The 25,069-nt window shown below is 40.7% G+C and overlaps 1 protein-coding gene across 1 annotated transcript in view; it reads right to left on the minus strand.

Moving 5' to 3' along the window:
* Positions 1-25,069, minus strand: part of LOC126455708 (uncharacterized) — a 91,858-nt gene that overhangs the window by 12,397 nt on the left and 54,392 nt on the right. The window contains exons 3-4 of the mRNA XM_050091476.1: positions 10,453-10,517; positions 7,799-7,834 (exon numbers count right to left, since the gene is read on the minus strand). Coding sequence (XP_049947433.1) covers positions 7,799-7,834; positions 10,453-10,517 — 101 coding nt within the window. The remainder of the gene's footprint in view (positions 1-7,798; positions 7,835-10,452; positions 10,518-25,069) is intronic.

Raw genomic sequence — 25,069 nt, forward strand, 5'->3', positions numbered from 1 at the left:
GTTCGCCTCTAACAAATCCTTAGGCTCCTATTAATATGAACTTTATTAACTGGTTCTAAACAGAAATACATTATTTATGACAAGTGTCATTAACGAATTGAGATATAGGAAATCTGACCAGTAATTCTAGTTCCCAGAACAGCCCTCAGGACTTTCTTCAATTCACATCCCAAATCATTTGTCTGCACGTTTTCCAGCCGGAAACCTTCGTTTGGTTTTGTAAGTTACCCAAATATATTATGTGCATGTGCCAGTGTTTTCGCTTGTTCGTGTGGTTGTTACACACAGATAGGACAGAAAGATTTTCCTAACGTGATGTATCTCTGAACTGCAACTTTTTTATGGAATATCCGCTAAGAGTAGCACCAACGACAGATTAAAATAATGTGGTGGTACAGGCTTCAAGCTTGAACCTTCGTGTTCTCAATTGATCCATCAAAGCAAACTTCATTGTGAGACTCAAATTTTCAGTTCAACAGTCTTTTATTTCACCGTTCCTAATCCGTGATTAAAATCTGTTCGATCCAGTTGGGAGAACTGACACTATAAGAGTAATTTAAAACCTAATCAAATTAGTTTGGTTTTTAAACATAGGGAGATGAGTTTGTGGATTCTGGAAATCCGTTCTGTTCCACTAACGGAAGCCAAGTATGGGGAGGCAATGAGACCCTTCGCAATCCTGGAGAAGATAATTATGCAGAATAGGAACATCCGTGACATCAGTATCACCAGACTGCTGCAAAGTCTTGAGCAAATTTTAACTTCGAAGTAAAAAATGTCTTTGAGAAAGACAGTTTCCGCCCGCAAATCAGCATGGATGTATAAATTATCGCTCGTTAGAAACTCAACTTTTCTGTTTCTGGTGCGACATTCTGCAAATCGTGGGTGAAAGGCAACAGGTCGGTCCAGTATTTATAGATTTCCGACAAGCGTTTGACACGAAAATTTCTCGCACCGGACCCTCACTTCCCCCCCTCCCACCCCCACCCCCCTCCTTCCCCCAGCCCCACCACTTCCATGCATTTTCGGACGTATTCAGCGTTTTCTCACTATGTCGTTCATCAATGACATCTTATTTTCACATCTCACACTTACACATACATCTTTTTGACGTGGAAACGTTTTTAAGGTTAACAATGTAATACAGTCTGAGTTATAACTCCAAAATGAATGTCAAACAGAGCGCATAACTAAAATCTGTCCACTTCTCGTTATCCGACGAGAGGAGAGCGTACGGGGAGAGACCCCCAAGAGCTAGCACAGCTCAGCGGTGTCTTGACGGTGTAGTCGGAACTTCTGTTGGAAAAAAAGTGGAAATCGTAGGACCATTGATTACATACAAATGCTTTAATTATTGACTATAGCTGTGTATCAGCCGGTGTGTCTCTAGTATATAAGCCGGCAGGGGTGGCCAAGCAGTTAAAGGCGCTACAGTCTGGAACCGCACGACCGCTACGGTCGCAGGTTCGAATCCTGCCTCGGGCATAGATGTGTGTGATGTCCTTAGGTTAGTTAGGTTTAAGTAGTTCTAAGTTCTAGGGGACTGATGACCTTAGGAGTTAAGTCCCATAGTGCTCAGAGCCATTTGATTTTGTAGTATATAAAGGAAAACCGGCTATGGTCGGATATCGAAAAGGTGATATTATCCTATCCCATAAGCCACGACCACGATTTATTCCTCAATAAAAGCAGTTTTGAAAGCAGTCATTTGTTGTAGTGAAAAGTAACAGTTAAATCAAAAATAGAGATGCTGAAACGCAGAGCGAAATACGACGAAACTGGATAATCAGCGTGTACATTGTCGATAACTTGCTTCACTTCCAAAGTGAGATTTGGTACGTATTTTCAGTGTGATTGAAAAAACTGTTTGTCGTCAAACCGAGAAAGGAAAGGGGGTGAGAGAAAACTTAAACGACGTTACAGGCGAAGCAGAAAAGAAATTTACAGGAGCGTGGCAAGAAGGGGAATATGAATTGTATTAATGACAGATCCTAGGGACAGGGAGTATTGGGGGAAGGATTTCATGTAATTTTCCACGTGTACACGTGCAATGTTTGGATTCAAAAGATTATAGCATCTGAAAGGCAGTGCCTGTCTTGCTTATTCTTTATTTGCTAAAAAGTGTTTTTCTCGGGGATGTTGCTATAGGTGTTCAAGTTTGCGGTATAGGAAAAGTTAGGCCATTCTATTCTCACATTTATTTCTATGTATTTACTATAAAGTTAAGCGCTGCTGTGGGGGCTTTCATGCTGACATAGCTAAATTTCAAGTGTTTTGTAGGTGCATGTTAGCTGAGTTGGCAACACTGTCAATGGAAGTTTTGCTATATCGAAAGACTCACCCAAGGTGACCAGCTCCATTACTTAACATGTCAATTGTTTCACAACACCGTAAAGAATTTCCAGTAAGACACCAGATTTAGTGAATGATTTCTTCCTTTGTCTTATTCTCTCACTTCTTCATGGGTGCACAACTTACATTGACTTGTTTAGTTTATCCATTTGGAATTAAAATTCAAGATTTTTTCGCCCCCAACAACCTTCCTCCCCGTGTGAAGGCGCGATTCGCCCCATACCCCGTCCACCGTCGGTTTATGGAGGTGTTTGCAAACGACGCTGAAGTTCACAGCATTGTATCACAACGCAGGGTGACAGCGATGAAATTTCTATTTGGTATGGTGAGGGGCGCCCTGCTCTAAATATCGAAAAATATAAGTTAATACAATAAGCAGGAAAAGCGTTCTGCATTGTTGGAAAACAGTATTAGTGGTGTGCAGCTTGACTCAGTCATGGCGTTGCTAAGTGATATGAAATAAAACGAGCACGTAAGGTCGGTTGTGGGTAGCCGAAAGTTCGACTACGGTAATACCTGGTGAGAAGGTGACCATCTTTTCCAAAACAGTGTTGAGATAGTTTCGAGAACGTGCATCTGCGTCTGATTTCAGAACGATCCTGCAACTACCAAAATACGTCTAGCATAAAGTCCACGAAGACAAGATTAGAGAAATCAAGGCTCGTATGAAAGCATATGGACCGCCGTTTTCTTTTTCTGGCTGCATTTGCGATTGGAAGCGGAAAGGAGATGACAAGTAGTGACACTACGCACCGTGTAATGTCTGACCACGTGTGTACCGGTATGTAGATGTGAACATACACATGCTATTTTGAACGCTATTGTCCCTGTTGATAAGGAAGGCAGCAATGGATATCATGTGATTCTTCACAGTAACTTCTGAAAGCATTGGAAGTTACTGTGAAGAATCACATATATCCATTGCAGCCTTCCTTATCACTTTTTCAGGTCAAGTAACCGCCGCCTAAAAAAAGCGGAAGAGTGCACAATGCGGAGCTTCACGCTACCAGACCGAAGTGATCTGTTACGTGAACAAATGCTTCACACCATATTTTGGAGCTTAAGGTGATCGGAGACGTGTTCACAGGACGAAGGACGCATTCAGACAATTCCGAGTAGCCTGAAAATGTACTCAAATTAATCACAGTAGCACGGATCTGATGTGTGGCAGCGATGCAGAACCAATACATCAGAGAAGATGTCGGTCGTAAAACGTAAGCAATTAACAGATCATCTTCAGCAAATGCATGATCAGCATTGATGGATTACGGTGGCTGACCATTTCCGCATAGCATCTTTGAGGGATCGTCGACTAGAGGCCAAAAAGGAGGCCCAGAAGAGAAAGTGGAAATGAAGTGATCGCACTCCAAGGGAATTCAGCGTTGAAGAAGAGAGAGAAATGAATCAAAGTGAAATAGTAATCCCAGGCTGGGAAACTGAGTCGAAAACCATTCGTGTTGTGGTGTACTATAGCAGTGGTACGTTAAACGTAACCAGCATGTAAAAGTACATAGCGTTTTGAGGGGACAGGAAGTTATACAAATTAACTGCAAATGGGGTGATGTGCACACTGTGCGAGAGATCTTGTCACGTACGTTAATTAGCGATTCTGGGCAAGTTATTTATACCAGGGTGGATTCGTTATACTTTTTCAGATCATGGAGCTAATATTCACTACTTTCATCAGTTATTTGATACAAGAGATTTCAAGCGTTACGGTCTGAAGTGACTCCAACCAAAATACTGAAAACGTTGTGGCAAAAATAGATTTAATGCGGCAGCTGCAGTAACGTAATTACAGTAAACCATAACTGCTTTTCTTTCCTTATGAGTAGCCCATTTTTGTCAACAGCTAAATTAATAGTTTACTCCTAACAGTGTTAATACTTTACTCTGAAGTATTTTAACAAAAACAATTTCCATTTTTATGTCACAAACTAATATTAAAAATAATATAAAGTACGCATTGTTTGAATAATTGTATCAAGGTCACCACCTTGAGTGTTAGTGATTAGTGCCACACTGAACAATGACACGTGAGCGTTTACCGCGGTACTTCAGTGTATAACATTACTGGGCGACGATTGGTGCTTGGTGCATTTGGTGACATGTGGCATTAAGACTGAGGGTGGAAGAAGCCAGCATCGACAGCCAGCAGAAGTTGCATCGAGCATGGAATGGACCAGGTATCTTGCAGAACTGACTGACAAATTATCATTAGTTATGTTGATGATCAAAATCTTAAAATAGCAAATTCTGAAGTGTCCAACTTTAGAAGTAGGAGCAGACTGAGTTTATTTTGGAACCAGGTATCTTCCATGGCAAACAGTAAAATTTTCGGTGGGCATGCTATTTTGTTTGATTGGCCAACTCTGGTTTTGAGTCCTGCAAAAGGTACCAAAGAATACTGTAGCTAGGAACATTCCAGTTCGTTGTTACGTTTCAATGTCTCTCTCAGAATATAGATCTCTGTGTTGAATAAGCTTGCAAATTTTCTGGTTCCTGAGCAGAGCTATGGTTCCACCATAGAAAAATGGCAGCTTGAAGGTCAATAAATGAGTGCTCACTTCCATACAAGTATAAGTTTGGGGGAGACGGGGGATGGGGGAACTTCCCTGAAACATTATCATCTGGCGAAAAATGTTGTTTTCGTGCTTTTGGGTCTCTCCTTACACAGATATACTTTACACTATTGATGTGAAACCACGCGAAGTTCATGAAATCAAAAATTTCTAGTGTTCAAATTTCAATGGTCCGCAAATAAAATCTCCATTGTACTTCAATTCTACACGTACTGTCGTCATCCACTTACCCCATGCCTTCTTTCTTCACAGCAATTACAGCTGTATTTTAAATAAACGCTGCTCTATATTTGCCTTCTGGCGTTTTCTACGATTTTTGTTACCGTATCTCACAATGTGAAACATTATATCCGATTTAACCAATAATATCAAGATGGAAAACCAATGAAAATGATGGAAATTCCGTTATATGACAACAGAACTCGTAAGAAAGTTTATGTATGTATCCATGGGAATATTCAGATCTGAGACAAATATCTAAGAAATATGTGAAAATAGTTAAATATCAATATAAGAGATGTGTTGACAAATATATCTTTGTTGTTATCATTATTATCATTCACTTCACATTTACTGATGTATGAAGAACTGCTTCAGTTATAGGCACTGCTGTTGCTGCATCTTGTTTCATGACATCATATACCCACTTCGGGTTAAGTTGGTGTTTTGGCTGCTCTTATCTGTCGATTTCCCACAGAGCTACATTTCACCATACACCCCGATTCACATGGCTAAATGTCCCTCCCACCTGCACTTCATTTTCATCACAGTCATAATTATACCTACCATTCCAACTCCCGGACCATATGAATGTTTTCCTAACCCTCCTAGAAATTTCCAACGTATGTCTCTTTGTTAGCTATATTGTAAACCTCAGTTTATAATTTGTTTTCACATAAAAAGTCCATGTCTCAGTGCCAGTAGTTGTAATTGATAAGTCACAGGTAATAAACTTTACTTTTAAGTCACATCATAAACTAATTCTGTAAACACTGTTGTTTACTACAAGCACTTAATGCCGATGTTACTCCTATTTTTATTACTCTCAATGTTCGTTCTGTTGTTGTCTTCAGCTGTCTCAAATATAAAAAAACTTATAAATTAGCACTATGATATAATTGGTTGTTTATGCTATGTTTCCAATGCGTTCACTGAAAACTGATTTAGTTTTATTGTAATTCATGTTCAGCCCTACTTTCAAGCTGGCTGTATTAAGTTGCTGTATTACTTTCTTGCTTAAATCTACCTACACTAGACTCAAACTGTGTAATGTTACCCGAAAAGGGAGGTGGGTTCTCAGTGATTCGTTTATTCCTTTGTTTGCTCAACTTTGCCTACCTTTAAAAATCTAAAGTCATCCTGATGAATTGCAGAGAATATTTTTATTGAAATGAGATCTCCTTGCGTGATTTACTCCTCTTTCGTTACTCAATATCACTATGCTTATGAAGTCTAATGAAATCTGTGACACTGTTACGTTTATATTATCAGTTACTAATATAGGTTAAATCAATGTCGTGTCACTAAAGGGCTGTTAGAACAAACTCAGTTGAAACTGATTTCGAAGCTCTACCTAAATGCTTTCTGCCCTAGTCACAGCACTAATACTCAACAATGGCTCTAATTTATGACTTCATTCACGATTTGCAAATGGGTCATTATATAGTATGCACTGAAGCCTTTTCATATGTTTCATTAAAAGCTTGTGATTTTTCTTTGCAGTTGGTTGGAATTTAAGTGAATGCCATGAACATTACAGAGGTGTTGTTTGTGTAATAATAGTTTATTAAATATAGCCTGTCTCCGTTATTATTAAGGGGAATGGTTACTCAACTATTCAACTTTTGTGGATTTTTCTACTTTCGCAAGTATTCTGAAACTACCGTTGTGTAATCCTTCTTTGTAGCTTCCTCCAGTTTATCTCTACTGCCAGACGATTATCCCCATAGGCAATTTCCTATCTCTCTATTGGAATAGCTTTACCTGTCTCTCTTGGATTTAATTTTGGAACGCTGTTATTTTCATTATTGAGGATATGTGTTTCTGATCAACTTCTTGTACAGTGCAAAATTTTGAAAGTAATGGGAAATGCTTGTAAAATTGGTTGTTAGTAACCATGGCAACTGATGTTGAATTAAGTGTGGTGTTGACCAAACATAAATCTCTTTCATTTTATTTATGATTTTGTTGTTTTAATCGTCTGTCTTCAAAATATCCAATGTACTCTCACTTATCCTACTGAAAATGTTCACAAATAATTTTAGTTTAAGTCGGCGTCTTCTACCACGTTCCTGTTACTGTTTCCTTCAGACTCTAACCACACCTTTTCTCTTCATACATGCAACATATTTCACTGTGAACATAATCACCTTTGTTAGGTACTGCAATTTTCGTGTAGATGAGTATGACCTTAATTTCCTATGACAAGGAAAACATTAAATTTAATATGGCATACTACCCTTCAATGAAATTTTGTAATATATAGTTCTCTTTATTCTAATAACAAACAGCAAAAATTAAAATTTTAGTTCCACGTGATCATTTTCGAGTTAAAGATGAACATTTGATATGTTTTTGTTTTGGATCACTTTTCAGTTTTGTGTTTTCAGTTGCTGTATATGAATTTCTCCACTGATGACATGTTCTTAATTGTATGCCCTTCTTTTGCACCAAAATCCCCTTTATTGTGAATGTTAGTATTTTCATTTCAGTCTTTAAGGTTTCAGTTCAGCTTGTTGTCACCATTATATAATGTATTAACAAAATTAACCTACAGACTTCGTCTATCAATTAACCATCCTCTGCGGCTTGTGTGAACCTTTTATATGAATTACTTACACAGTGCACACTGTGTATTAACTTACCAGTCCCATCTCTTTAGCCATGCATTCTTGAAAACACTGAAACAAAAAACGTGTCTCAGAAAACTCACGAGAAGTTAGATGAAATACTAGTTTTTATGACTCACACTATCAATTACATAGTTTAGTACAAACCAAAGAAAGAAAAGTTATACACAAACAAAACGATTTCTCTGTTTTTGCAGTCAAGTGAAAGGGAAGGATAAATAATGTATAAAGAAAATTCTTCTCTTTGGGATAAATGAATGCTGGTGGCAATGGTATTTAAAGGCATTCCAAAGCAAGGTTATTAACACCCTTACTCAACTAGTTAAATATGAATGCGTGAAAAGTATGCACCAAAGGGAAAATATAAAAAGTTATACTCAGCAACCCTGGAATACTCTCTCACACACTCATACCTTCATACAGAACACCAAAAGACGTAGGCCTCGAGGCAGTTTCAGCATTACATGTACACATCTCTCGCCACATGAGCGTACCCAATGCACCCAAGAACACTGTCGAACATGATCGTTCTAGTGATCTGGGTATTATGGTGTAGAGGTATGACATTATACGGACGTATTTACCTCCAAATCCTTAAACACGACACTGACCGGTCAACGTTATTGTGACATGGCGTTCTGTCCTCATGGGCGTTTTATCAATTTGGCTCTGATTTTTTTTTTTTTTTTTTTTTGGATGGCAATAGTTACATAAGTTGTATAGGAAGAGACTTGGCTTTTACTATCTGGTCACCATTATCTGTTGACCACAAATCATATGACGTTTGTGCGGCTGGCAAAAGAGCCAATTTACGTTCAACCTATTGAAACAATTCTGGTCTACCGATGGACACTGTACGTAAGTTATTAACGTCTAATTTAAAAACTATGAAACAAAAATTAATCCAACGGGCTCCATCTTTCTGAAAAACCCTGCATTCCATGCCGAAGTTGCTTTGACGATTCTGAATACATGGGTTGCGTAACTATAGTGATTAAACAATTAACTTTTCTTACATGGTAACACAAGATTCCTCAAAACGTTTATGTAAACATTCTATATAAATCTTATTAGGGGCTTAGTTTTTCAGTGTGATTTCAAGTTCCCCACGTTCCTGATATTGTTTAGACTCACTTCAGTCTGAAATTTCAAGGAAAACAGAAATCAGAGAACACAATATTAATATAACGGATATAATAAATATCTCCCACCCAAATATTGTAACTGCATTTGTGGCGCTTGCAGGCGCATGCAAAAGTACAGCTGAGGCGTCCATCGAGAATATAAGTGAAAGCTTGGTGTGTCAGTTAAGAGTCCCACGTAAATGGAAATACATAAATTTATGGAAACTATTGGTAAATACTTCTTACCTTATTGATGTTTCTATTCCAGTTCCGCATTTACACCCGCAAAGATATGATCAATCCGAACATTAGGTATACAAATTTTTTGTCCATCGTGAAAATTTTAACGCGATGTCTTGAAATCGTGACACTGCTATCTCACTTTTCTTTCTCTCATTGCGGTAGGCCTGAATTTTTTACACAGTTGATCGAGAATTTCACAAGTATTGCCAATTCTTGAAGTTAGAAGTCTTATCACAGATCGAATTACTCATGTAGCGTGGCTTGCTTTTATCACATTCATTTTAACGTCTTGTCTTGCAACCTGACAGTAATATGAAGTTCACTTTTGCAACAGACAAGTTAACCTTACCTACCATCACTAACGATTATTGATTTTTCATGTGTCATTGCTTCCTAATTTTATCGCCATGACTCAAGATGAGCTGCAAATGCAAGTGATTTACAAGTAACATGTCATTGAAGTTAGCTTTTAGTAGAACATAGCGGAAAGTGAAATGTGGACACACACATTCTGAACCATCGGGTGGTTTGGGGTGAAATAACTGCATGCTTTGGGTTATGTAAAACTGGAGCTTTTCGCTTATTTTTCAGGAATTGGAAATAAAATTATGAGCAAATAGAACCTCATCCACACAAAGAAACTGATAATGAAATGAAGATACACATAAACGACTAACAACTGTGAGAAGATACACATGCCATTAAGAGTCCACAGGACTATATAAAGTGCATATGAAACAGCCATCAAAATACGTTTGAACCTGCCATCAAGAAGCTGCAACCTCCCAATGTACTGATGTTTTATCGATATAATTCAAGAAGTACATTACTGAGAATACTTTTGCATACGATGTTTAAGTAATTGAGAGCAGACATTATTACTGAGAATACAAATGTTTTCCATTATAATTGGTTCTTTAATGGTAGGCATCAAACATGAACACATTTTCATCTTTAGAGGTACAAAGTCTTGTGATGTGTGATGATTAATTGCAACTCATCAATTGTGAACATTAACTCTACTATACTGCAAAGTCATTTAACAGTAAAACAGGTAAGTATTTCAATATTGTGTCGAACAAATTTATTTTATTGAACTTCTAGTTTCGTGAATTAGTTAATCCTTGGACTCTTAAGTACTAAAACTGTTTGTAAATGTAACCACAATATCGAAATCTATGGCTACCTCTAGTTATACTTTAAAAATTCGGCTCTAATTTTGATAGCATCTTAACTGATTTCCACAATCTTTTTAATAGAATAATGCATGTTTAGTCTTACGGAATTGTTAAATACACTTACCCTTTGCGCAACTGAACTCTCATCAGGTAATAAGCCTTTGTTCTTCTGCATTTCGTCAACGATTTCTGGAAAAGTGAGAGAAAATTACTGTTGAAAATAAGGTACATACGATTTTACTGTTTGTTCTACATTCTTCTATAAACATTTCATAAGAATTCATAAATTAATTCGGTAATAATGACTTACAAAGCATATTGGAGTATATTTTTCTATCATATTTTGAACAGATGGTAAGAGAACTATTCTGCTAAGACATAACGTTTGATTTTAATGCGTTTCATCAATCATTTTCAGCTGTAAAGTTTATAAATATATTATTATTCATATAATTTGCAAAGTTTATGTTATCTGTCAAAAGAAAATAAGAAAGAATAAATAAAAACGACATTACAGATATTGAATGAATCTTAGGAAGAGGGACAAAACTTACTTTCAAAATAAACAAAAGATACTGATGAAATTTTCTTGAGTTTTCAGCAGAGTTGTGGTGTCGTATTGTCACTACGTTTTGATGTGTTTTTTACCTATTGACTTCAGGCAAAGTATCTGTTTCACACCCACTTCGTTTCTTTATAGCTGCTGAACCACAAAAATGTCTTCCGAGGGCCCAACAAGTAGCCAGTGGTGGGAGGGACCCTAAAAGGGTGGTGGGAGGACCAGGTGCCAAGTCCTGTTGCTGTCTACTTATTCCTTCCACTGCTTTCACATCAAAGCGCTGCTGACTAATTTTTGCTGACCTCAGATGGAAAGTGCTGACAAGATCGTCGTATATTCTTATTTTTACTGATAGTTTTACGATCGAGTCCCAGAATCCGTGCTGCGGCACGGCAACTTTGTGTCCTCCGTTGATACTGTGCTGAGTCACTACAGACTTGTCAGTTTGACCAAAGAGAATGCTTTTCACATGTTGTAAACATCTTGCAACACTGTTCTTACATAGCCAAGAGACTGACCCATCCACCTTAACCTCGACAGAGGAGTCTGCTGTCCAGAGGCTAAAAAGGAATGAACTGAATGTGAAATCGACACTTCACATGAAGACAAGCACCACTGTTCTGACCACAAACAGGCCAATCACGTCCGACCAACTGCCGTGTCCTCCATCAGCCAATGGTACGAGGGGCGTTTGAAAAGTCCATGCAAAAATAAAAACTACATACCTGTTTGGGGTAATCTTTCTTTATTTTTCGACATTGTCTCATTTTAGACTTACACACCTCATGCAACGCTGTTGTTGATCAGTTCCGAACAATAGGAATTGTCCACGTCTGCAAAAAAAGCCATTAGTTGCTGCAATCAGCTCCTCGTTTGAATAAAACCTTTGTCCTGCCAGCCATTTCTTCAAATTGGGGAACAAACAGTAGTCTGTGGGAGCCAAGTCTGGAGAATAGATGAGATGTGAAATGAGTTGGAATCATATTTCCATTAATTTTGCGACCACAACTGCTGAGGTGTGTGCTGGTGCATTGTTGTGATGGATAAGGACTTTTTGTGGTCCAATCGCCGGTGTTTTCCTTGTAGCTCCGTTTTCAAACGGCCCAACAACGATTAATAATAGTCACCTGTAATAGTTTTACGCTTTTCCAGATAGCCAATCAGGATAATCCCTTGCGAATCCCATAAGACAGTCGCCATAACCTTTCCGACCGAAGGAATGGTCTTCGCCTTCTTTGGTGGAGATTCTCCCTTGGTAACCTATACTTCTGATTGTTGTTTAGTCTCAGAAGTACAGTATTGTACCCATGATGCATCCACATTGACGAAAAGACCCTTAAAGTCCTGCAGATATTTCCTGAACAGCTGCAAACACTTCACACGATTCAGCTTACGGTCAAGTGTGAGCAATTGCGGAACCCATCTTAAGGGTAGCTTTCTCATGTCCAAATGTTTATGCAAATTATAATGTACCATACCCGATCATTCGAGATGCCCAAAGCACTAGCAATCTCACGCACCTTAACTCTTCTGTCCTCCATCACCAGATCATAGATGTTATCAACGATTTCTTGAGTCTTAACCTCCACAGGGCGTCCAGAACGTTAAACTTCACTTGTGCCCATACGGCCAGTCCGAAAATTTTGAAACCACTAATAAACTGTTCTAATGGAAGGTGCAGAGTCACTATAATGTTTATCAAGTTTCTCTTTCGTCTCCTGAGGCGTTTTGTCTTTCATAAAGTAATGTTTAGTCACCACAAGAAATTCTTTTTCGTCCATTTTTTTCACAATCACTCGACTTCCTTGATTCACACGAATGCCAAACACAAAGAAACAGACCAATATAACAAACAGGGTGTGCGTTCTTTCCAAAGATGCTGCTAACTGAACATGACCTCGATACGCGCCGGTGGTGCCATCTCTCGGACTTTGCACGGACTTTTCAAACGCCCCTCGTATTATGCGGATGCGGTGTGGAGGCCAAACATCACAATCTCGGCCAATGTCGAGATAGAAAGCTTGATGCCGCCACCACATGGTCAAGTAGCACCTCAAATGGCATGGAGAACCTGAGTGCACTACGTTGCAGTCCACCCACCCCGAAAAATTCATAACAGCACCGAGAATCGAACCCGGCTTTTCCGAATGGCAGTCGGCTCCGCCGAACATTAACCTAAGGGAGAAGAATCGCCTGAAGATCAAGGCCAGGAAACTCGTCGAGGCGTTGCGAGAACATGATGCTTCGGCTCGACTGATAACCCGAGAAGATTTCAGCAATGAAATTCGCAGAGAAAACCTGCATTCCAAGCAGCAACAGATATACACTATTGGCCATTAAAATTGTTACACCACGAAGATGACGTGCTACAGACGCGAAATTTAACCGACAGGAAGATGCTGTGATATGCAAATAATTAGCTTTTCAGAGCATTCACACATGGTTGGCGCCGGTGGCGACACCTACAACGAGTTGACATGAGGAAAGTTTCCAATCGATTTCTTATACCCAAACAGCAGTTGACTGGCGTTGCCTGGTGAAACGTATTTGTGATGCCTCGTGTAAGGAGGAGAAATGCATACCATCACGTTTCCGACATTGATAAAGGTCGGATTGTAGCCTATCGCGATTGCGGTTTATCGTATCGCAACATTTCTGGTCTCGTCGGTCGAGATCCAATGACTGTTAGCAGAATATGGAATCGGTGGGTTCAGAAGGGTAATAGGGAACGCCGTGCTGGATCCCAACGGCCTCGTATCGCTAACAGTCGAGATGGCAGGCATCTTATCCGTATGGCTGTAACGGATCGTGCAGCCACGTCTCGATCTGAGTCAACAGATGGGGACGTTTGCAAGACAACAACCACCTGCACGAACAGTTCGACGACGTTTGCAGCAGCATGGACTATCAGCTCGGAGAGCATGGCTGCTGTTACCCTTGACGCTGCATGACAGACAAGTGCGCCTGCGATGGTGTACTCAACGACGAACCTGGGTGCACGAATGGCTAAACGTCATTTTTTCGGATGAATCTAGGTTCTGTTTACAGCATCATGATGGTCGCATCCGTGTTTGGCGACATCGCCGTGAACGCACATTGGAAGCGTGTATTCGTCGACCGAGGCCTGAATAGACAACTGTTGATTGGTAGGGGTGGAGAAACTATTCTGGACTGAGAATTAATTAGTGCTAATAAGGTGCAAGACGGCGAAATTCTGTACCGGTTCCGACTTGTTTCTTAGAACATAAAACTACGGTACCTCGGATACCAGACTTACCGCGTTCGCAAAATTCGCTTATCTTCAGTGTTCCCAACCCCTAAGCGGGTACGCTGGCTATCGCTGACCGTAACAGATTGTAGCCACAACCCCAGTTACATTGGCTGTAAGACCCTCTTCTGCCGGCAAACGTCTGCTGTGTCAGGCGTCCGAATCAACAAAAGTTGGAAGAGACTCTCAACCCGTCATGCGACTGCATTTCTTAATCGGAGCCAGTTCGTGATAGCAATAACACAGTTGTCGCCTCCATTCCTATTGTCTCTGCACGTACTTCTGTTACTTGGTAGAAACCATGGAATGAGCAGTTCGTTTTAGTACCACACATTCTCTACAGAACACTAGCGGTAATTTCGATCACGATTTCTACAGAACACTAGAGGTTATGTCGATCACGATTTCAGAGCGATACATCCAACCACGTCTCGATCGACGTGCATGGCTACTTTATCCATGCTATGCGTTAAATCAGTTACTGTTACCCCTCTCTGGGCTCTCGTTCAGACGCAGATCTCAGGCTGTTAACTATCACCCTTTGTATCACAAGTTCTATACTTCCGTAGCGACTTCCTGTTCGCATACTCTCGTCAGAGGGGTGGACAATTGTTGATATTTTAATTCTTACATTCAGTGCAGTTTTACTGCTTCACATTTGAGCTGTAGTAAGAGGTTGTGCCAGGTTATTTTTACAGTCTACACTCCAAGATGCCAATCCAAGCGTGTGTAAAATGAATACGAGCAACGGAAAATAATAACGCTAAAATGAAGATTTGGCCCTGTCTGACTACCCCCTGAAGCAGATCTTAGGATCTGTTAATTCTATAAATTACAGTCAAAACATGAATGAATAATGAAGGCAAGTAATCCCGCTAAATGATAAACGTTGTTCCTGCTTATATATTTACTTCAGATTAAAAAAAATGGATTACAAAGATCACATATCCTAAGAGAAATTAATAATCAATTGCCTAACTCTGCCCCTTATTATGACTGCACAGTCTAATATCAATAATGCGAAATAACTGACATCATCTATATACCAAACTCTAGGAGACACAACTTTCAGAGGTGATCTACGGTGGTGTGGAATCTCAGTGGAAATAAACTAACGTGATCACAGCTGTTTAGCTTTTAGAGCCCTAATAAGCCGAAGCAATTTTCGATATCACAGTATGTACTGCGTCCGGTGCGTCGAAGTGATGGTTCTCGCACTCGTCTGCGACGATGGAAGAACTCCAGCCACAATTAAACTCTTTCAAAAACTAGGACGGCAGAAGGCGTCCTCTGGCTAATATACTCTAATACTCTCTTCTCCGGTCCGTGTTCTACAGACGAGAACCGCGAATTCCTAACCACAAGGACGAAGTTCAGATGACGTCTCAACGTAAGTATAGGCAGAGGAAGTGCTCTCAATTACTGAACGCAGCGTACTCAACGACGACTTCCAACTCGGAGGTGAAGTCGAGAATCGTATAGGTTCGCAACAGCACAGTTCCTAACCTTTCTAACTATAAACTCTCCTGAGAGCAAGACAGCAAGTCCGTCTGTACCAACAGAAGCTGATGACGAGCGACCGTCACACACGAGCGCTCACAACGTATGCTCTCTTCTCTCCACCCCTAGCCTACCAGTAAGGCTCGGCTCCCCACCATCGTAATTCGGAAAACGAATCATATTCCCGAAACCACGGAGTATTCTCCCTGTCTACAGATTCTTCCGAACACCGACCACCCATATTTTAGTCTATTGTCGTTCAGCGCGGAAAGCTCACGAGGAAAAACCTATACTCGTACAATGGTACGCTTCTGAGTAAAAATTCTAGGAAATAACCCAGCCTGCGTGGTTTCCGAGGTGCCGGTTCTTCGTTCCTCTGACATGCGTCCAATATTTTCGTAGTTTCCCACTTATATCCGTCCGGTTCGGCTCCAGCGCTTAGGTGCTACAACGTCCGTCCTGCTATTTCCTGCGTTTAAGCAGGACCAACACACCTGTGTGAGCCTTCGGCCCAGGGCTTGAGTTCCGTCTGCCGTTTCATTTCCATTGTCGTTCCAACCTCTACTAGTATGATAATAAGACACTCCGTCACTTTTCATGCAATAAGCGTTAACTATTATTTACAAGGTGTATGTGACAATGTCAGTCTCCTTTAAATATTCACGTATAAGTTGTACCACCTATTAAATAAAACGTAATGTGGCTGTAGATCACGGCAAAGTATGTGGATGAGTGCTTGTAAGGTGCGAAATTATAGCTGCCATACAACACATTCGCCGTTAAGGTTTGCAGCCATTGCGCTTCATACATATTCTGCTGTCTCCGTAAAACACACTTTCGATGTATTACCGTGGCTGTAATAACTTTTGTTGTAATGGCGAATCTACAGGGTGTTCCGAAACTATTCGTTCAGCTTAATACAGGAGGTAGAGGACGTCCAAACCAATATTTTTCGATGAGGAACACATGGTCTCTGAAGCCAGTTTGCAATGTTGCGGAAACTTTTGTTAACGGTGCTGGCGTAAGCTGTTGTGTTGTCGCTGACTGGGAACGTGTACCTACATTCAGGACTGCTCTCTTTCCGGATGATTGACTCTTGAGATCTTATTGGAAACACACCGATTCATACTCATCACCGCCGCATAAAAACAACGGTGATAGACTGATTGAACAATACATTCCTCCTTTCTGAGATATCGTATCTTCGTGGACCTCTGTTGCTAGAACTGCTGGAGGACGTACCGTTTTATGTTTGATAAAGATTTCCAGATCGACAGAGCACCAGCTCATTTCAGCATTTCTGAGAGCAATCATCTGAGAGCCACTTTTGGGAATCGATGGATCAGCCGAGGTGGCCCTGTGGTCTGGATACACAGGTCGCCTGACCTCACGTGACTGGATTTCTTCCTCTGGAGGCCTTCGAAGCAGATGGCGTAAGAAACCGTTGTGGGAACAGAGGAAGACCTCGCAGCTAGAACTGGCGTCGCTACTGATATCATTGTGGACATGCCGGGGGTATTCGAATGGGCGCGACAGTCAGTGGTTCGACGGTGTGCGGCGTGCGTCCAAGGCAGTTCATGTGAGTGCCGCTGCTGTAAGTAGCGCGCCCAACTGCCTCCCGCGCAAATCGTTCCTATCATCAGAAACTGCTGTCAGGGTCCATTGGTACCATAACTAAATACAGGGTGAAGCGAAATTCGTGCACTCGGGCTTCGCAGCGCGACTCCTGATATGCCAACGAAAAAAAAAATGTCTGTCGCAAAATTTCGTCCTGTGACTGCATCCGGTAGAAAAAGGATGTCAAAGAGTGGCAATCTGCAACACTGTAACCACATATCTGGTAATTAACTTTGTTAGCAGTTGTTAGTTCTGATACACAGTTGGTGCAGAGGATAGCTTTGGGTTAGCATGCAGGAGGTCGTGGGTTCGATCGTGGGTTATGGCGTATTTTTTTATTTGCAAATTTCATTCCGACATTTCATACTGTAACATACGCAGTTTCATACGTCATATGTATCCTAAATTTACAACATTTTGTAGCTCTGAACGTAACAAATATGTGGTTAGACAAATAAGAAATAGATAGTTGAAGCAAATGATCTGTCATAGGACAGAATTACTACAAAAACAATACCAGTTTCGAGATGCTAAAGATGCTCCTGTTCCATGTAATGCGCATTACCCATTTGACAGACATTGTTCTGCATGATTCACACCGACATCGCTATTTGTGAAATGTTCCGTTCCGCATTACACTGTGTCCCTAACGGTAATAAACGTGATGTTTCCACAATCCCATCGATAGAATAATAATAATAATAATAATAATAATAATAATAATAATAATAATAATAATAATAATGCATTGAAATACGTACTAAACAGCATGCAATTACCAGACTCAGTCTAGAAAGGCATACAAATAGTAATCGAATTTGGACATAATTCGCAAAGCACGTTGGTAGTCCTACTGGTAACATCCGATCCTAACGAAATGTACGGACCTGAAAGAGGCAAGAATAATAGTTGCTACTGATCTCTGAGACCATTGGAGGAGGATACAAATAAAACAGATATCGCATCTAGTGGATGAGGTAACTGTGAAATTCCATGACATGAAAAAGGCTTCTTTCAAAGCTGACCAATTTTCCATTTCTACGATTGCAGTATGTAACTGCAAGTGTTTCCTAGAGGACCCGCTGCAACCCCTGTTGGCGATTAAGATGCCAGATACCGTACCACTTGCACTACATTTACCAAATAAAAAACATAGGCCTCAACGCAGGATCGAACCATCGGCCTGCTGCATGCTAACCCAAAACTACAGCCACTGCACCAACCGTACAGCACCAGTTGTAGGTGCTGACACAGGTAGTTACCTTACACGTGGTTGCAGTGTTGCCAGATTGCCACTCTTTAACTTCCTTTTTCTGTCGGATGTACTCGAAGGGCGAAATTTTGTGAGAGACATTTTTTTTGTTGCTGGCATGTGAGGAGTTGCACTGCGAAGCCAGAGTGCGCGAATTTCGTTTCACCCTGTATATTTGTTTTGATGCTCTCTACCTCCTGCATTAATGTGGAAGGGTAGTTTCGGAACAATCTGTGGAGAACGTTTACCTGTACAACATTTCAAGTCAGTAAAACACAAAAACCGGAAAAAAATGCGAGCAGGAGTCGAGCCCTGACAGTTGTGCACAACTTAATTTTGTGTACACGTAATTCATCTGCAGGGTTTGACGAGTGGTTTATCGGGTATCGAAATCTGTAACACACTAAACCGCATCTTTTTATTGTATTGATTTAGAAGCTTAATTATTTTACTTCGATAAATTTCAACTTAATACCTCTCCCGTTCCTGAGAACAAGGAACCTTAATAGACAAGAAAGTGATCCTATAGGGGTTCACTTTTTAATAATAGAGGTACGGAACACGAAACACTGATGAGGATCTGTTTTATATTGATACGCCATCAAATTTGACAGAAAGGAATATAGAAGAGTTACAAATTTAAACAATTTAGTCCTTGTGCCCATGGAAGTGTGTCAATACAAGCCATTACTGCACTAGTTACTCATATGCTACAATGTATTATACAGTAAAGGCGAAATGATTTTATCTACCTGTGTACTACTATGATTACAGTGTGACGCCTGTTTGGAAATGTGTTAATTTTACACTAATACCATAACATGTTCTCGAACAACAGGTAACGCGAAATATGATGCCACATCGAACAACAAGATATTTGCTTCACATAGAAGGTAAGTATTTGTGGACTTACAAAAGTCTACTTCACGATTTTCGTGAGAATTATTGCTATCCATTGCTTCCATATTAATTTGCTGTAAAAACGATCATCAGGGATTCGTCTTGAGTATCACTTTTACACCAAATCTAACATGACTCTAGACACTCGTTCAAAATTACGTAAGTCACAGTAGTTACATTTAAGAATGTAATGCCGCAAGAGTATTCTATTCTATCCCCATGTTTGGAATCGTTGCAAGGACTCACAAATGAGACATGCTGATATTAGCCTCTCTGGGATTGAAAAACAGTAGTAATACTTATAGCGAACAAGGCACCAGAACCAGACGGATTTCAGTTGGATTTTATATTGAATACTTCGCGAAATTAGCTCCTACCTTAGAATACATACATCGAGAGTCTCTTCCGTAATGGAAATCACATGTGACACGTAAAGAGCGCAGGACATCCTTTTTTTACAAAAGGGCTAAAAATCGGTTGCACAGATTTACTGAGCATTGCTGGTAACCTGTGTCAGTTACTTAATCCTAGAGCTCATTCTGAGCTCAAACTTTATGACGTTCCTGGATTGAAGCAGGATTCTCTCCAAGAATCAGAGGAATTCAGGAAAAAACACTTGTACGAAACACAGCTTGCCTTTTTAATGTTCGACATCTTGCAAACAACTGGTGAACAGGTAGCTTCCACCTTCCCAGGTTTCCAAAGGGCATTCTGCAATGCAACACTTCATCGGCTACTAATCAAGATATGATCGAATGGAGTGTCTTCGCAGATACGTGACTGACTCAAAGAATGTTTGACTAGTAGACTGCAGGATATTATACTGGACAGCGGATGTTACACAGAAATGGGAAAATATTTTTGGTGTGTTCCAAGGATTGGAGCTTTAATGTTTTCAACGATTTATCAGACAGGGCCATGTTACGTGACTACTTTTTCCAAAACTGTTTCATAACGTATATAAAATCAGAGTAGAATGACCAATAGGTCGTCTCAACAATTAGAGCGTCTAATTTTTGTCAGATTACAGGACCAGTTTACACACCCCCGCTTTAAAAGACGGGCTGTACGCTTACAACCAGCCTTGCTGACTATTCTATTATGTAGAGTTAACAATCGTGCTGAACGATCATAAGGAATTACAGAGCGACTTGAACGCTCTCTTTAAACGTTAGTAAATGTAAGACAACTCCTATAACGAACAGAAAATACTGGGTAGTATCTGACTACAAGATGAGAGGTGGAAACCTTTAGCACATCACATTGTGTAAGTGTACAGTATAGTACTAAGAAAATATATCAAATGGGAGGATCAGATGAAACACAAGAGGCAGACTTGTTGAAAGGCATATGGGAAACTGTATTACATCTGTATAGTAAATATCATACAACAAGCTGATACGCATAATTTTATTGTTGCAATGTTTGGAATCCTTATAAATTAGGCGTGACAACAGACATAGCACGAGTACAGAGGCCTGCTGCTCGGATCGTAATAAGCCGGGTCAGAATTTGCGAAAGTGTAGCAGAAATGCTCGGGGAACTTAACTGATAATCTTTGGCAGACAGACAATGTAGCTCTCGCGATACCAGCTAGGGTAAATTCAGAGAACCTGCATTCGAATAAAATCGTGCAACCGTTATGCTGCCACCACCGTACACCAATACCCTGCGAGAGTTCACGAGACGAATATACATTACGTTATGTCGATTCTAGAGCTATACAGATAATCATTATTCCCTCGCCCGATATACGATAGCAATCGGACATGACATTGATAACATTAGCAAGAACTACTCTCCACTTTGCCCTGTGGAGTATACTCTTATATGTAGATGGAAATGGAGAATCATGCTGCAAGACATACGTTATTTCCACGTACCAGTCGGTATTCATTACGATGAAAATTTCTGCAACAGTACCTCACAAATTATGCTAGTCAAAGCAGCCATAGTGCACATAAAAAAGTAGCATCTTGAGCTCCTAGACAGATCAGAGGTGACGCCATTGGTGATTACTGTCTTTCAATATATGTATTGTAAAAGATGTAAGGATGTCAGGCGTGCAGTGAGCCGTATGGTGGAGTTACCACTCAGTGACTGGTAACACCTACATCTTGGTGCTTACACTTCCTGTTTCTTTGTTTTCGTTTTGCTACACCTATCTTCACTTTACATGTACACATAATCTTCTGCTATTTTTACATATTAGTGTACCATATAAAGTTTATTTAAAGACGTCTGAACAGTATATCAAACTGTTTCTCTGTTTACATTCTTTTATTCCACTTGGGTACGATTGGAAGCAGAATTAAGTGTCTGAGAAGGTGGAAGTGTGACGGTTTTTGAGACTTCTTTTGGCAGTAGTCGTTATTTATTATTCGCCGACGGAAAAGGAAACAGCGACATAAACGAAAGTCGGTATGCGTGCTTCTACATCTGAAAGACGATGTCTATTCATGTTTGACTCCAGTCGCATAAGGGTGGAGCTAGTAGTTCCACTATGAGGACGCAAACAACGTTTGCTTAAAACATACGCTTTAACGGTCTTGAGCGTTAATTAGCTTTGATATTGGAAAAGCGAGTTCGTGTTAGTGATGGAGGGCTTTAAGATCAATAAGACGCCATTATCGGCACCTCAGTGTGCTTGAGAGAGAATATGTAGCAGGAATACGAGAAGTTGGATGTTCCTTCTGCGATAATGCAGACAAGCTCGGCAGGAATGTAGCCACTGTCCATGATCTCTGGCAGCGTGGGTCACAGGAATGTACGGTCATAAGATCGGGCGCCGAACGGCCACGTGGCACTATCGAGAGGGGAGACACCCCGTGTCCTGCGTATGGTTCTGGTGCATCGTACAGCAGTAATCTGAGCAGTGCTTGATACAATGATACAACTGTTACAAATAAAGCTTCGAGCTTATATTCCACTGACCCTAAACCACAACCATTTTTGACTTCGGTGGTGCCAAGTGATAGCCCACTGGAGGACATGATGGTCTGCTGTGCTTTCTAATGAAAGCTGGTTCTACCTCTATGCCAGTGATGGCCGTGTGTTGGTTAGAAAGAGGCTAGTTGAGGACCTGGACCCAACACGTCTGCATGCTAGACAAACTGAACCTACACTTACAGTTATCGTGTGGTGTGCGATTTCCTATGACAGCAGCAGCACTCTCGTGGTTATCCCTCGCACTCTGACAGCAAAATTTGGTGATTAGATCTGTTGTACTGCCATTCATGAACAGCATTCCAGGGGGTGTTTTCCAACAGGATAACGCTCGCCCGTCTGCCATTATTGTAGCCCAACACGCTCTACAGACTGTCGACATGTTGCCTTGGTTTGTTCAGTCAACAGATTCATCTCCGATTGTGCACATATGGAAAATCATCGGACGACAACTCCAGTATCCTCCAGAAACAGCGTTAACCGCCCCTGTATTGACAGACCAAGTGCAACGGGCATGGAGCTCCATCCCACAAAGTGACATCCGACACCTGTACAACACAATGTATGGAAGCTTGCGTACTTACATTCAACAGTCTATCGGTTACACCGGTTTTTAGTGTACCAGCACTTAACATTTCCTGCGGCTTATCTCGAGTTTACATTAACATGTGATCTTGTAATGTTAAATACTTAGGTATGTTACATAGACCAATTTTTCCGGAAATTTAATTACTCTACATTAATTATTTGGTGCTGCGATATTTTTGTCGGCGTCTAGAGCAATTTAATGCGTGTTTTATGTGCATTACGAAAAGCTGTTGGGGAGGGCTATTTCATTGGCCTCGACAACAACCACTGTACGAAACAGAATCATATTTGATCTAGGTGGAAATAAATCTTATGAATTTATTAAACCCACATTTTTTAGGCAGTTTCTCAAAGTTAAGCTTGTATTTTGAGTGCTTAGGTGACTGAACAAGACGAGGAAAAATTTGTCAACTTGTTTTTCCGTCTACATCCCATTCGTTTTGTTGAACTGCATTATTACATTAGGAAACAAGAGAAAATTAACTAAAAAAACATTATTAAAAATGTCATGGAGTGGATAGTCTTACAATAGTGATATACAGTGTATTTTGATAAGCCATCGAAAATCGTCATCTGTCAAACTATGGCACCAGAGAACCGACGAAAACAGTGTTGTGGTTAACGTCTGTTTGAGTGATACAGGATGTCCTAGAGGTATGCTAAGTATTCCGTGATTCGAAGCAAAACAGTTAGTAACATGGGCTTCAAAACGCATAACTTATGAGCTATGAGCACTTTTCAATCTCCGATACAGTGAAAAAAATCTTTTCTGCTGGAAGTTGTTCGCTTCCCACATTTTGAGGTGGTAGTTTAACTCAAAACAAGGAAAAAATTACCGTAAACGTTGGCTCTAATGTTCATATCTTAAGAACGTTAACTATTTGTTCACCTTCGCTACCGCGAAACACATCTCATCTGCTGAACAAATGCTCATAAGTAATCTGATATTCGTTTTAGAGACTATGTAAACTAGATCCCTTTGCTTCGACTAATAATTCCTGTCATATCCCTGAATACTGATCATTCCTCCTGGAAGACCTTGTGGAGTTACGAGGTGAGTGATCTAAGTCCACGTACGACCATCGAGATTAACATTTCCTATAGCTCTCCTAAATTGCTTAATGCGAATTCCGGAGTGAATCCTCGGGCAAGGGCATGTTCGATGTCTATCCATACGTGTGTAGTCCGACTTATGCTCAGTCTCTAATGGTTCATTCATCTACATGATTTTGAACCCCAGTAGATGGTTCAAATGGCTCTGAGCACTATGTGACTTAACTTATGAGGTCATCAGTCGCCTAGAACTTAGAACTAATTAAACCTGACTAACCTAAGGACATCACACACATCCCTGCCCGAGGCAGGATTCGAACCTGCGGCCGTATCGGTCGCTCGGCTCCACACTGTAGCGCCTAGAACCGCACGGCCACTCCGGCCAGCGAACCCCAGTAGAGCACTGAAGGACGTCCCAGAAGTGGAATCGAAACGTCGATCAGTGAAGTTTCTGGGGGAATATCACGCAGCCAAACAACTTAGAGGATTTTTCTCATTTAAAATCTCGAGTAGGTCTGCTATCAGATGATTACAAAAAGAGTTACTTTCCGCTTCACACACATCACACAAGTACAGAAATGAGAAAGAATGAGCACAAACAGAAAGGAGCAGTCAGTAGCTTCACCAGGTAGCATTCTTGAATAGAATACAAATATTCTGCACAACTTTCCTTTCAATATATGCTGCACTCGGTGTCCGGCTGATAAATGTGAATGGGACTTGATCGTGTCGTCTTCAGTGCGAACGACAAACCTACTGCGACCTATTTGTGAGGACGAGTCTTTATCAGCGTGGGAAGGACGTTCTTCTTCGCCATAGCTGGTGTGACCCAGATTCGTGCTTCCATGTCAGCACCCCTCCATCGGGTACTGTGCAGGGGTGGGGGAAACTTGGGACACGTCCTCCCTCGGGCAGAAGCGCAGTTGCAGCTTCAACTTCTCACGAATTTTGTTGCCTGCGAGCAACTTTCCTCGGCGTGCGATTCCCACATTCAGGACAGGGAACTACATGTCATGCACTCCGTTCAGACTCAGCTTTCTCATGGTACATACAATTCG

This window comes from Schistocerca serialis, chromosome 2 (genome assembly GCF_023864345.2).
Source record: "Schistocerca serialis cubense isolate TAMUIC-IGC-003099 chromosome 2, iqSchSeri2.2, whole genome shotgun sequence".
Lineage (NCBI taxonomy): Eukaryota > Metazoa > Arthropoda > Insecta > Orthoptera > Acrididae > Schistocerca > Schistocerca serialis.